The sequence below is a fragment of the Amblyomma americanum genome, chromosome 8 (genome assembly GCF_052857255.1).
Source record: "Amblyomma americanum isolate KBUSLIRL-KWMA chromosome 8, ASM5285725v1, whole genome shotgun sequence".
Classification (NCBI taxonomy): domain Eukaryota; kingdom Metazoa; phylum Arthropoda; class Arachnida; order Ixodida; family Ixodidae; genus Amblyomma; species Amblyomma americanum.
In genome coordinates this window covers 59,361,183-59,375,455 of record NC_135504.1, presented here as the reverse complement: position 1 = coordinate 59,375,455, position 14,273 = coordinate 59,361,183, and the positions used below count along the sequence as shown (strand labels likewise).

General features: G+C 46.8%; 1 protein-coding gene across 1 annotated transcript in view; it reads left to right on the top strand.

Annotated features, from left to right (window-relative positions):
* Positions 1 to 5,761: 5,761 nt before the first annotated feature.
* Positions 5,762 to 14,273, top strand: part of LOC144102416 (uncharacterized) — a 28,440-nt gene continuing 19,928 nt past the window's right edge. The window contains exons 1-2 of the mRNA XM_077635696.1: positions 5,762 to 5,783; positions 7,905 to 8,083. Of these exons, the coding sequence (XP_077491822.1) occupies positions 5,762 to 5,783; positions 7,905 to 8,083 (201 nt within the window). The remainder of the gene's footprint in view (positions 5,784 to 7,904; positions 8,084 to 14,273) is intronic.

The following is a 14,273-nucleotide window of genomic DNA, read 5'->3' as shown; positions in this document are numbered from 1 at the left end:
GATAGATAGATAGATAGATAGATAGATAGATAGATAGATAGATAGATAGATAGATAGATAGATAGATAGATAGATAGATAGATAGATAGATAGATAGATAGATAGATAGATAGATAGATAGATAGATAGATAGATAGATAGATAGATAGATAGATAGATAGATAGATAGATAAAGAGGAGGAGGGAAAGACAGGGATATTAACCAGAAAGGGGTTCCGGTTGGCTCCCCTTCACTGGGGAAGAGGGATTAGGGGGCTAAAAGGAGGAAGAGAGAAGGGGAAAAAGGCATAACACACACACGCACAACGCTGTCACAATTTGTCACTCAATCAAGTCGCTCTCAAGTAGGCAAAGAGTGCCTTGTATGCCTTGAGGGCAGTCGACTGCTGTGGTCACGGACCGAGGATCTTTTGCTCTGTTAATGGGCGAGGATCGAGGCGGTCCAGGGCACAACACAGTGTATGTCTTGCACTCGCAAATGCAGGGCACTCACAGAGAAGATGAGCGATGGTCTCCTCGCAACCGCAGCTTTTATCTTCAGTGTGCGCGTCTTACAGCATGGAAACATTTTGTGCACTTGTATTTTAATCGCATTGTACTCTTTAGTAAACGTTTTGAGTATTGCACTGTGCGTAATTATTTAAAAAGTTGAACTACCTAATACACGAAAGAATTTCAGAAAATATCGGCTGCACAAAAAAAAAATGAAAATAAAACCGAAAGCGACCTTGGATGCCTCCGTAGTGTACTTCTTTTTTTTCATCTCTGGCACATCAAGAAACAAACAGCGCCCTGTGTCTCTATGCGTCCACGTCCGTGTCTATTGCGCTGTTTTTAAAAAGCCTCGGCAAATTTCACTTACATCAAAGCACCGGCAGCGGAGGCAGCCCTTCTGACTGATCAGGTGCCGTTCAAGAAGGCCTCCGGTCAGCGACTCTGCTCTAAAACCCCTGAACTGGCTGCACAGGGGCATAATCGTACAATAAACAGTTTTAAAAAAAAGTTCGATTTTCCAGAATAAAACAACCGCAACCTTGCTAAGGGGGCTTGGAACGCTAGGGTCTTTTTTTTTCCTCAGTATAGCAATCATCTCAATAATGGCCGGACCGATATATCGGGTATAGATATTTAGAAAGCTGTACCGGATAAAACGTTCTTAATTTAACAGAAACTCTGTTCCACATAATCCGCACATGTTTTTCCCACGAACGTGGTAGATGAGAAATCCACAAAACGTTTCTTTAAGAAACTTCCCTTAAGTTCCACTTACTAGCTGAAAACCGAACAAAAATATACTTTATCTGTACTCTTAGGAACCAAAAACGTTTCAGACACCTGATGAGCGCTATAAACATCAATTTTAAATTTGTAAATCATCGGGACAAATACGTAACCCTGCGCGGTTGGCAACAGCAGTGCCGTTATGACCAGGAAATGATATGTTAGCGCATGCGTTTTTCATGAGAACCGCTCGTCTAGCTGCAGCACACATCTTGTGCCCCCAGCCAAGGCGTGCAAACAACCGCGATAAAGATCAACAAGCACAAGGTGCCACATTGTCGGGTGCATTTGGGGTTTATGCATTTGTTTCATCTGTGTGGAGAAAAAGCGAATATCCCAATTTGGTGTGCCTTTTCAAGCTATGTGACCTCCTAAATTAAAGCATTTAGGCATTCCCAGCCACTCAAGCTTAATTCACTTTTAAGTCGAATGCATCATTATGATATTAAAGAAACAATAAGGAGATTCATACAACGTCCATACGCTTCAAGAAGAAGCAGTGCAGAGTAGTTACAGCCCGCCTGAATCTTGTATGCCAATTTTGGCGCATACTTTTCGAAGAAAGCGCCTTCACTGGCGCTGTCTGTATAGCTCCCGCGATATAAAATACTACGCACGAGGTGTTCTCGATGCTGTGGTGTTTAATAGCCCTCGTGGGTAAAGTTTGTTTCAGATCGTGCGCGACAGACGTCCTCTGTCTCCCTCGACGTGTGTGGTCATGCTGTTTTGCGGAACGCTTCGAAACAATGGTTATACTTACATAATGAAGTCTCCAAATGCGCATATACCACTATTCCGTAAATCAGCGTAAATTGGACTCCCACAGTTATGACACTCGGCTGCTGACCCGAAAGACGCTGGTTTGATCCCAGCGATGACGGTCAAATTTCGATGGAGGTGAAATTCACGAGACCCGAATGCTGCACGATGTCAGTGAACGCATAAGAACCCCAGGTGGTCGAAATTTAGGAGTCCTCCAATACGGTGTCCCTAATTACCTGAGTCGCTTTGGGGCATTAAATGTCGATAAACCAAACCAGAAGCTCTGCAGAACGCCCGTTTGTTGTAGTATTGCTTTGTACTTCTAATTGAGCTACTTTCAAACAGGAACAAATTAATCTATAGTCCCCTTCATGAATGTAAAATTACGCCTGGGAGCATATTTTGTCCTCATTCGTTCATCTGCTCAACTACTGTTGGCATAATAGCAACATAGAACATCAAGACTGACCGATCATCATCATTATCATCAGCCTGACTACGCCAACTTCAGGGCAAAGGCCTCTCCCATGTCTCTCTAATTAATCCTGTCCTTTGCCACCTGCGCCCACTCTATGCCTGCAAGCTTCCTATTCTCATTCGCCTACCTAACTTTTTGCCACCTCCTGCAACGATTGCCTTCTCCTGGTGATGATGATTACGAATTTTTTTTTGGCTTTTGGCGCAACGGCATCTAATGCCAAAGGGCGCCATGACACAAGGTATTTTCTTTTTCTCAAGGTAGGGTCAAAGACCCATTTCCCAAACATTTCAACCTAAATAAGCCGAGCACCAGGCCAAGGGGAGGATTGTGCCCATTGCATCCCCGTTGGGTACCCGGCGGCACTGGGGATCGAACCCCGCACCTCCCGCACGCGAGGCGGATGCTCAACCACTTGACCAACGCTGCGGTACGCCTTCTCTTGGAATCCACTACGTTACATATGAGGACCAGCGGCTATCTTGCCCCAGCCCATTCCTTCCTCTTGATTTCGACTCGGATGACATTAACCCGCGTTTGTTCCCAGACCCACTCTGCCCGCTTCCGGTCTCTTAACGTTACACCTATCATTTTTCTTTCCATGGCTGGCTGCGTTGTTCAGTGGAACCCTTTTCGTTAGCCTGGACATCACACATTCTTTCACATTCCAAGTGCAATTCATTGCTCTAGAACGATTAATATACAGGCACCGTCTACATGATGCGTATTATCATCACTGTAAAATGAACGCCAGGTTCACAGCATATTTTTTTTTTTTAGCGAGAACACGCTGGATTTTCCGGCGCCCCTTTTCTGGCGCACGCAATTCCCGCTCATCCAGAAAAGAGTGGCAGACGAGAGCAGCTGGCGCATGGCCAAACAAAGCCCCGCTCGGCCATCGGCCTTCTTGCACGCAAGCCAGCAACGCTGCTGTTGTGCCGGCACGCTAAATTTGTTTCAGCACATTGTGGCAGCCGCGCGACACCTCTCGTGAGTCGCGGGCGCGCACACGGTGTCTTTACGCAAACAAAAAGCAGAAAGCAAGGACTTCGCTAACGCCTCATGCAGTTTACACTATCTTTTGAGCTGAAGGGGGTCGGCAATGTCGCGAAACCTTCCAGGCAGTATAGAGACCACGTGCACTTAACTGTTGATGAGGCGGACTCACGGAAGAAGAGAGGCCTGTTCATTATTTTTTTCAAGACTGGCGTAGGGAAAAGTTCGGAACAGAGCAGATATGTCATACGGCATGACAAGTCACCATCGCGGCCACTGTCTATACCAAGCGTTTATCGGCGTTGAAATATGAGCTGCAGTTGGTGGCAGCCGACGTGCTTGCGTATCGAGAAGAATTCAAGCAGCTTTCGTGTCCGTGGATTGTGGCATCTCCAGAAAAGGAGTGTGTAGAAGGTGTGCAGGTTCACTCTCGGGACGATGACGGCAGTGAAGGTTTTCCAGCTGCTGCTGCCACTTCTCTTGTGCTGGCCAGGTAAACATCGCGATAAACTCTTTTTCGCATTTCATCAGCTTTAAGAAAAAAGCGACCAGTGGGCATTGAAACTCCCTTGGACTTCCCATAGACACCCTGAACGTCCACAGGACGTCCAAGAGAGTTCCTGTGCCTGTTGGGCGTGAGCTAGTACTGCGGCTATATGCTGCACATCTGCTTATTGAAAACTCCTTCCCTAAAAGAACACCTGAAAACAAACTGAAGCTCACCTGTATTTTTAAGCTACGACAAAAAGACCACTGTAATCGGGAACACAGCTTCCTAAGCTAAAAAAAAGCAAAATTAAATGAAGTTGCCACCAACAGGCATTTCGCGATTACACTGCATGCGTCGACACCGTTTTTTTTTTTTGCGGATCACAGAGGCATGGCTACACACCGTTCACTTAAAAACAGCGCTAACTAACCGTTCTTAATGTGGACGCCGTAAGTTTCAATGAAGTAGCGGCAAAATTTGTTATTTCGATTTTCTCAGCCATGAATGTGTGTGCTGTTGATGTTATCTGACTATCGTTAACACACCTGGAGGGAGCCGGAAAAGCGAGTTTTAATGAGAACAAAAATTCAGGGGGGCACTTTGCTGACCTAAAGTGTGGTGAGGCGAAAGCCTTTAGCGCGGTGTTGCTGCTTGTTTCACTGATGTGTGATTAAGATGTTGATTAAGTACACAACTGTTGTTTATGAATCTTAAATGCTGGAGGCACTAGAGGGCGTTTGGGAGGCATCCGTCTGATTCGACGCCTTTATGCAAAGACTCTCCAGCGTCGTACACAAAAAGAACTACGTACGAGGTTGCAGGAAGTAGCGTGGTCGTTAGCACGCTCGGCAGCGGAACGAAAGGATGGTAGTTCGAATCCCCTCGTGCACAAAGATTTTTTTTATCGAGTTGAAGAGCGCGACGGACGCACGGACCGATGGGCGGACGGACTCGAGCATGAGCCATTAAAGGCTTTCGCCTTAATATTTTAATTGAGTTGGCCTTGGTGTCCGTTTTTACGTCAAGCTCATGAAGCCGAGCTGCAGCGTTTTTTTTTTCATGTCTGCGGATATTATTCTTACCCTGAAACTCCCACTAGTCTAAATATAAGATGTGCAGGTTTCAATTAATAGCTGTACCGTAGACCGCAAACCAATTACGTCACCTTTTTTTACTTTATCTCATCCTGCTTTTATGTTTTACCGGCGCGAAAAGCGAGGACAAGATCTAAAGACGCAACGCAACAAGGCCCTGTTTTGATTTGCAGATGCTTATGCTGTAAGCACTGTGGCCTCTATATACGTACAGCCGCACCAAAGGGTATAGTCGGATAGAAGTCAGGAAAAAAGCATCTTTTTCCGGACAAGAATCCCCTTTCCTTCCAATGGCGTCTACCGATTCTGATGAACCTGGTAGCGTGGCAATACAGGGCCTGGCAGATGAAAGGGGATACTGTCCTCCCTGCACTGTCTGGTAGATCCCCGCATCGTCACGCCACCGCCTGCATCGTCACCCTACTCACGCTAGCAGGTTCATGAAAATCGGCCGACACCATTAACTGGAACGGGGTCCCTTGACGTGGAAAAGCCGCTTTTTTCTTGACTCGTATCCGACTACAGCGCCCAGAACTGACGAAATCCGCGAGCTTCTCGTGTGAATCTCTGTTCATTACGTAATCCGGGTGTTAGTTTTGATGAGCTGCTCGTTGTGCTCCTGCAGGTAGTGGTGGTAGCGGCGGAGAACAGGTTTCCGCCATGCCCCTGCGGCACCTTCATGGTACCGTCATAACCGTCCGCCGGGGTTCACCACCAAACCTCGTTCTCACGCAGATTTCGAACAAGAACAAATGCAAAATTAGGGACCCGCTGCTTAGACAAGCATCGAAATCAGTTTCAATGCAAAATCTTGAATACTTTAGTTTTGGTTTACGGTACTTAACGTCCCAAAGCGACTCAGGCTATGAGGGACGCCGCAGTGAGGGGCTCCAGAAGTTTTTACCACCCGGGGTTCTTCAGCGTTCACTGACATCCCACAGTACACGGGGCCTCTGGAATTTAGCTTTCATTGAACTTCGAGCGCCGCGGCCGGGATCGAACCTGCGTCTTTCGGATCAGCAGCCGAGCTCCATAACCACTGAGCCACCGCGGCGGCCGCGTATGTGCTTTGAAGCATCCGGATCTTATAGGGAGAATGAGGACCACTGCATTCCGGTACTGCTCTCATTAAAAATTGATTTTCTGGCTTTTTTTTCCTATGTTTAAGTTTTCCCGGCAGCAGAAGACGCATTTATAGGTGAGAAATTCGGATTTAAAATTCTTTTTGCCATTCAATTTCTATATACTCCTGATGTTTCTACCAAAAAAGACGGGTTGCTGGCGGGTTCAAATAAATGATGGCGCAGCTTAATCTTGTGGTTTTCAGCCAATAATTGGTGTCGACGCATGTATTTTACTTGCGTTATCGGCCGAGGATGGCGACACTACCCAAGCTGCATAGGTATATCAGCCCAAAATTGGCAATGGTTGCTTTGGCTCTGATCGTTTGTTGGACCAGCATTTGCCAATACGTTCCAATATTGGGTTAATTACCTGTGCTGCTTGTGTAGTATTTTCTTCCGTTATAACGTGAAAGCATTATATGGTTCCTCAACAACGAAATCTGGCGCCGGCGTCGGCCAGTGGCACTGCATGGTCAATACCCCAGATGACGTCACCCTGTTATAAAACAAAATAAACTATCTTCCGAAGGTGGGTGAAATTGAAACCAGTACTTCCTAGTTTGATAAGCTAGTACGCAACCGACAGGTCGCAAAATCACATTGCTTCTTGGCAAACAAAAGTGAACTCGGTATATATGAATTGCCTTACGAATTCATGCTAAGGAGTAGGTGTGTGTGTGTAGCAGATGTGGTCGCCAGCTATGGGCAGCAAGAAAAAAGAGTCGCCGTTCGTCGTAATTCACATCATAAAAATTGTTATGCAATGCCTATGATAGCATTTCATTTACCTGTCGAACAATTATATCTATGCGTTCTTGAATATGCTTCTCTGATTTTGTTGCCGGGTATGGTTATCAACCACCTCCGAGCTGTTAACGTTTAGAGAGCTTTTTTTACGGCCCACAGGTACAGCCGTAGTCAGCTGACCCCCGAGTTAATCTTAAACCGACAACGCGACTTGAGTACATGGGCTCTATGGGGAGTTCAGCTGATCATGTCTAGCATTCTTCGAGAAGAAAAAATTTGAATACTTGAATATTTTAATGAAACGTTATGAAAATAACGAAGTTACTTGTGAATTGTTCGGATGCGTAGCCAAATATTTCTTTTATAGTATTTCTATTCCTCGCATTGAGCAGTTAACACTGCAATAAAAAGCCAATGGGGAACGCTTTTGACGTTAGAAAAAATATTAATAGCAAAGAAAAAAAATACAAGACTGCCGACGGGTGATCTCCGGATACATTGATTGTTAAAGTGAAATATTTCAATATATAACAGCGTTCATAAACTCTTTCCCGTTGAAAAATGATTTTAGCCTGATTTGCTGCATATGATGATTTAAAAGGTATGTATGGGTCTGCAGCCCCCACTGTCGCTATGGAGAAAGTGATGATGATGGATTTTTAAGGCGCAAGGGCATCTGTGGCCAAAGCATGCCATGGCACAAGGCATTTTCTTCTACTCCAAGTGGGGTCAAAGACCCATTTCCCAAGCATTTCACCTTGAATAAGCCGAGCACCAGACCAGGTGAAAGCTTGTACCCATTGCATCACCGGTGGGCACCCGGTGGAACTGGGGGTCGAACCCCGCACCTCCCACATGCGAGGCGGATGCTCAGACCACTAGGTCACAGCTGCGGTACTATGGAGAGTCTACTAATTGAGTTCCTGCCGCAGGTGTGGTTCCCGGACTCGACACGGGCGACTCTGTGCGACGCACCAATCTGTACTTCGACGAACTCCTGGCCGTTGCGCTGAAGGAGGAAGCGGTGGGCCTGGACACCCGGCCACTGCCACCCTTCGCGTTCGCCTTCGGCCGACAGCAGCGCCACACGGCGAACTTCACGCGCATCAAGGTGCACCTCACTCGCAGTTTCCCGCGCTTTTCTCTACACGAGGCCTCCGCGTTAAGGGTACCGACAACAGTTGGGAGGCACCATTTTGTTTGTAAAAGGTTACAGATAATCCTCTACGTTAAGGAATACGTTGAGACAGGAAGCGGACAGAGTGGGTAAGAGAACAAGCGCGGGTTAATGACATACTAGTCAGAATCAAGAGGAAGAAATGGGCAGGGCATGTAATGCGAAGGCAAGATAACCGCTGGTCCTTAAGGGTGGATTCCAAGAGAAGGCAAGCATAGCAGGGGCGGCAGAAGGCTAGATGGGCGGATGAGATTAAGAAGTTTGGAGGCAGAGAGTGGGCGCAGCTGGCAAAGGACAGGGTTAATTGTAGAGACATGGGAGACGCTTTTGTCCTGCAGTGGGCGTAGTCAGGCTGATGATGTGACATAATTCTCAGGTAAGGACATGAAGCTGTTATATCTCTGACTGAGTAAGACTGGTACGCCTGGCAAAAACAAAAGGGTGATTTGTCAAGACACTAAACGGCGCAGCTGAACGTCAAACGTAGACATCGAGGTCCTCTATGTGGTTTATTCTTTTGTACGAGCAGCTGTGCTCGCCGTGGTAACTGCTTTCTTCGCTCCGTTTGTTCCCTAAGCAGGTCTATTTGCGGGTGAATGATAGGGGGAAGAGGTCGCTGAAGCACTGCAAGGACCAGTTAGACCCTGCTCGGCTCGCTACGCCGAGCGACACCACTGCGGCTAGCTTTTCTTCCTTCCACGTTCATTCATTTGTAGCAAATTTTCGAAAGGCTGGAAGTCTGTCTTTAGGCTTTCGCTGTGATGATCGAAATTTTTTATTTTTTCTTTCAGTTGCTGTACTTTTGCGATTACTTCTACTCATTTCGTGCCTAATACGTACACTGTAGTATTTTTCATTTTCGTTATGCCTAATCGTTTTCTTTAAACCTTCTCGTTGAATACCACGCCCTATTGCATGCGTAATCCATAGGTTACGTTTAAACTTCGCCTTCACGCGCGAGTGCTTGCACTTAGTTGGACAAGTGGACTCCCCGAACTCTACCACATGTGGCGGGCAAGAGACTGTAGAACATGTTTTAGGGGCGTGTCCAGAATATGCACGAGAAAGACTCATGCTAGCATCTGCTTTGAAGTCTAAGGACACCAGGCCCCTCTCGGAGGATTTGATCCTCGGGGCTTGGACAGATAGTTCGAAAACTGTACAGGCAACGCGAGCGCTCTCACGCTTTTTAAGCGCCACAGGACTTGCCTCGCGTTTGTGAGGTAGGAAAGTGTGCCTTGTTTTTTTTTTCTTTTTATTTCATCTGCATCCTCCCATCATCATCATCCCCCATCGTGATCCTCTTTTTTCTCCTCTTCCCGTTCCCCAGTGTAGAGTAGCACGCCTGATATTTAATTTTCAGGCCAACCTGTCTGCCTTTCCCGTCAATAAACCCTCTCTCTTTTTAAACCCTTAATTTATATTATTTTTTTTATCGCCTGCTTCTCTGCTTCTTTATTTACTCTCTGGGGCTTAATTATTTTTCCACGTTATACCTAGCCTGTTTGCTTTGCTTGTTAATGATGTTCCTTGTACATGTTTTCCTTGTACATATACATGTTCCTTGTACCCCCCCCCCTATGTAGTACTCTCAAAGGAGGGCTTTTAGGGGTATGCAAATTAAATTAAATAAATCAATAGCTGACGAACGCAGTCCGGCGACAAACGACCATTAACGAACCCCAGAGTGTCCTAGGACGTGAAAATTAAAAGCCGGAAAGGAAGTGCAGAGGCGTCAAAAAAATAATGTAGACGAAACTTATTTTTGTGTAAGGACAACCCCTGGAACATCCGTGACTCCAAACTTCTGTATCCGTTAACAAAAATGCTATTACTGACGAACAACATAAACACAAGAAGCTTTTATGTGTCCCTCTCCCAGCGTGGCGTAGCAACCATTTCATTTCCATGGCATTAAATATAAAAGCTTCTAATTTTGCCTTAAAAGGCACCAAAATCTCAACACCTTTCTGAAACGAGAATTTAGGTACGGTGTTGGTTCTCGGAATATCTAAAAAAAACTGGCAGTTAGTGAGTTTTCACAATAAAACTATTTTCTCAGACAGAGAACATAGTTTTCTGTTACAAGGTTGTCAACATCGTGCTGATTCCGTCCACTGCAGGACAAAAAACTCCTTCGACATAAAAAATCAACAACGTTGTACTTCACTACAAGCTGCAGCGGCGTTAATTTATCGCGGAGATAATCGCACAACGATGAATGCGAGCGAGAGACAGCGCGACAGCAAGGTAGTTGCCTCTCGCGTGCCTACTTGGCTGAAATTGCTCACAGCGACAGGTGAGATATTCCTCTTCAGAGAGATACGACAGGCATGAAAGGAAGAGGGTGGGTGAGCTATAAAAAGCGAAGTTGCCCTCGCGGAGAAAATGGGCGACCCATTTGGAGGCGCGCCATGATGCGGCGAAAAGAACTGCAACTCCCCGAAGAGCAAAGCATACTGCCGTGTGTGCCGTCAGAGCGAGCGTTTGGCGACGTGGCAAAAAACTATGAACTGGCGGCGATAGATAAAGAGCATAGCTGTCTCACAGATGGGATCGTTATCTAAACCTCAGATCAGACTGTTTCTTCGATGTGCGCTAAGTTTAGCTGTGGTACAAGTTTGTGACACAGACTGACGCCTGGCAGCTAGCGATTCGCAATATACTTAGCAGCCACTACTTCTTTCGCTAACTGTTCACATTTAAAAATTGAGAATCAAAAATTGGTTTGTGAGGAAAGGAAGTGTAGTAATTGTCTCACATATCTCGGTGGACACCCAAACCGCGCCGTAAGAAAAGGAAGTGAGAGAAGTAAGAGAGAAAGCAGTACTGTAGTGTAGGTTTCCAGAATAATTTCGACCATCTGGGCATCTTTAACGTGCACTGACATCGCACAGCACATGGGTGGCTTTTGCGTTTCACCTACATCGAAAAGCGGCCGCCTCGGTCGGGTTCGGACCCGAGTACTCCGGCTCAGTAGACGGGTGCCTTAAGCGCTGAACCACTGCGGCGGGTTTATGGTGCTCGGCTGCTGACCTGAAAGACGTGGGTTTGATCCCGACCACATGGGTCGCATTTCGGTGGAGGCGAAATAATAGAGGCCCGTGCGTGCGACGTCAGTGCAGGTCTAAGAACCCGAAGTGCTCAAAATTACCCGGAGCGCTCTATCACGGCGTCCCTCATAGCCTTAGTCGCTTTGGGACGTTAAATTGAATTGAATTGGTATTTGGGAAAGGAAATGGCGGTGTATCTGTCTCACATATCGGCGGGCACATCAACCGCGCCGTAAGGGAAGGGATAAAGGAGGGACTGAGAGAAGAAAGGGAGAAAGAGGTGCCGTAGTCGAGGGTTCCGGAATAATTTCAACCACCTTGGGATTTCTAACATGCACTGACATCGCAAAGCACACGGGTGCCTTTTGCGTTTCGCCTCCATCTAAACTGGACACATTTCTTATTGTGTAAATAGTTTGTACATATTACTTCTCCCCCTATCCTCTCTTCCTGTCCCCTCACCTCTTTCATTTCATTTCCCCATTATGCCTGCTATCTTTTATTTCCACTGCCCCAGCTCAGGTGCTTCAGTATCGATGGCAGATGCCGGGGCTAGCAAAAATCTTTTCCTTCCTTTTTACTATTATTTTTAATAAAAACCACTACCACCACCTCTATCTAAACATAGCCGCCGTGGTCTGATTCGAACCCGGGTACTCCGGATCAGTAGCCGAGCGCCCTAACCACTGAGCCACTGTGGCGGGTGGACGTCAAATCCCAAAAACCATTATCGGCACATTCAAGCGAACACCATCCCGAAACCCCGGCGAAGCCGAAACTGGGGCCGGAACTGAGGAAGTCACTAGAGCCGAAATTTCGTTAAAACGCATCAGTAGCCCGCAGGCAAAGAACACCGGGTGTTCCGGCTAAAAGTAACAGAGCTTTTAAAAGTGAGAACACCCGCAGTGGTAGCATCAGTGGTTACGTAACTCGGCTACTAGTCCGGAGTTCACGGGTTCGAACCCGACCGCGGCGGCTGCATTTCGACGGAGGCGAAACGCTAAGGCGCCCATGTGCTATCTGATGTCAGTGCACGTTAAAAGGGTTCTGAAAGAGGCTTTAATAACGTTGCGGTATGCCAGGGATGTAAAGTACGCTGCTTCACGAATATTGTCCGGCAAGTACTTGTTTAATGCACTTAGTAGAAGCTGAGTTATCTGTAATTAAAATTCAAATTTCAGCACGTTCGCGCCGGAGTTCCCGGGTTCAAACCCGACCGCGGCGGCCGCGTTTCGATGGAGGCGAAACGGAAAAGGCGGCCGTTTGCTGTGCGATGTCAGTGCACGTTAAAGATCCCCAGGTGGTCGAAATTATTCCGGAGCCCTCCACTACGGCACCTATTCTTCCTTTCTTTCACTCCCTCCTTTATCCCTTCCCTTACGGCGCGGTTCAGGTGTCCAACAATATATGAGACAGATACTGCGCTATTTCCTTTCCCCCCCAAAACAAATTATTATTATTATTAATAATTCTCTCTCCTTTCGTCACTTTTTGCACGCTGGAAGGTCGGCGCTCCTCCGCCGGGCCCACTTCCGGCAGCGGAGCTTCCTGACCCGCCGGAGCTACGCGGCTTATTGGCCGCGGCCACGGTAGCTGCCTGACGTCTCAAAGAATCTAACCAATAGCCATCTCTCTCCTTGTCTACGCCGATGCGAGCGGCGGAGGATGGTGCGAGCATGAAAACGTCGCCTGGAAGGGCTCGTCAACTTTCTGGCGTGATTGTGGGTTCTCTTCTGCGTGTAGAAGTGTACTGCTTGGCCCAGGTGTTCATGACAATACAATGCAGTGATTGAGCGAGTTGATGTGCTCTCCTCAGAAGGTGTCTCAGAGCCCCTTTAAAGATCGCCAGGTGGTCGAAAATATTCCGGATCCCTCCACTACGGCACCTCTTCCTTCCTTGGTTATTTCACTCAGTCCTTTATCCCTTCCTTACGGCGCGGTTCAGGTGTTCGCCGATATGTGAGACAGATACTGCGCCATTTCCTTTCGCCAAAAACCAATTTCATTTCACGAATTTCTTTTAAAAGAGACGGGGCGACGTGGCCAAGTGAAATCCACTGAGTGCAGTTATGAGTCACGCGGCTTTTTTCGTTCTTTCAAGATAGCGAATATGAATTAGCTGACTGTTCATATACTGGCTTCAGGAATAAATCGTCAATGAAGAAGTGGTGGTATATGTTTTTCAAAAATAGCTGGCTTAAACGAAGGCGCCAAGTTACCATATACGCCACATTTTTTTTTATGGGCCTTAGAGCGAAAACTTGCGAAATACAAAAGCTATCACGTGACAACTGTCAGCGCATGCCTCTCGCCCATTCCACACGCAAAGCCCCAAAGTAGACAGCACTCCAGAGAAAACCGCACTTCGTTCTCCGAGACGTTCCTCAGGAAGCTCCGTTATAATATGGTAGCTTTTGTATTTTGCGTGTTTTCTTTTAATTCCCGTAGAAAAAAACCTGTGCAAACGGTACCTTATTGCAAACTTTTCAGCCGACTATTTTTCAATGATCTACAGCCTCCGCATTGACACCTTATGACTGGCGCTATTATTTAAAAATTTAGTGGAATAGTCTTTACTAATTATTCAGCTGCCGCAACGAAAAAAACATTTAATTAGGCCTGTACCCGCAGCGGTGGCTCAGTGGTTAAGTCACTCGGCTACTGATCCGTATTTCTCGGGTTCGAGCCCGACCGCGGCGGCCGCGTTTCGATGGAGGCGAAACGGAAAAGGCGGCCGTTTGCTGTGCGATGTCAGTGCACGTTAAAGATCCCCAGGTGGTCGAAATTATTCCGGAGCCCTCCACTACGGCACCTCTTCCTTTCTTCTTTCACTCCCTTCTTTATCCCTTCCCTTACGGCGCGGTTCAGGTGTCCAACGATGTATGAGACAGATGCTGCGCCATTTCCTTTCCACCAAAACCAATTATTATTAATATTAATTAGGCCATGTGAACTATCAACAGGGTTAAAGTGGTTTCGCTTGTCTTGGACACTCTATCAATTTTAAAGTCTTCGTTGTAGATTTAGGTTTAGAGTAATTTACTAATTTATTGAACCGGTTCTAAAGCCTG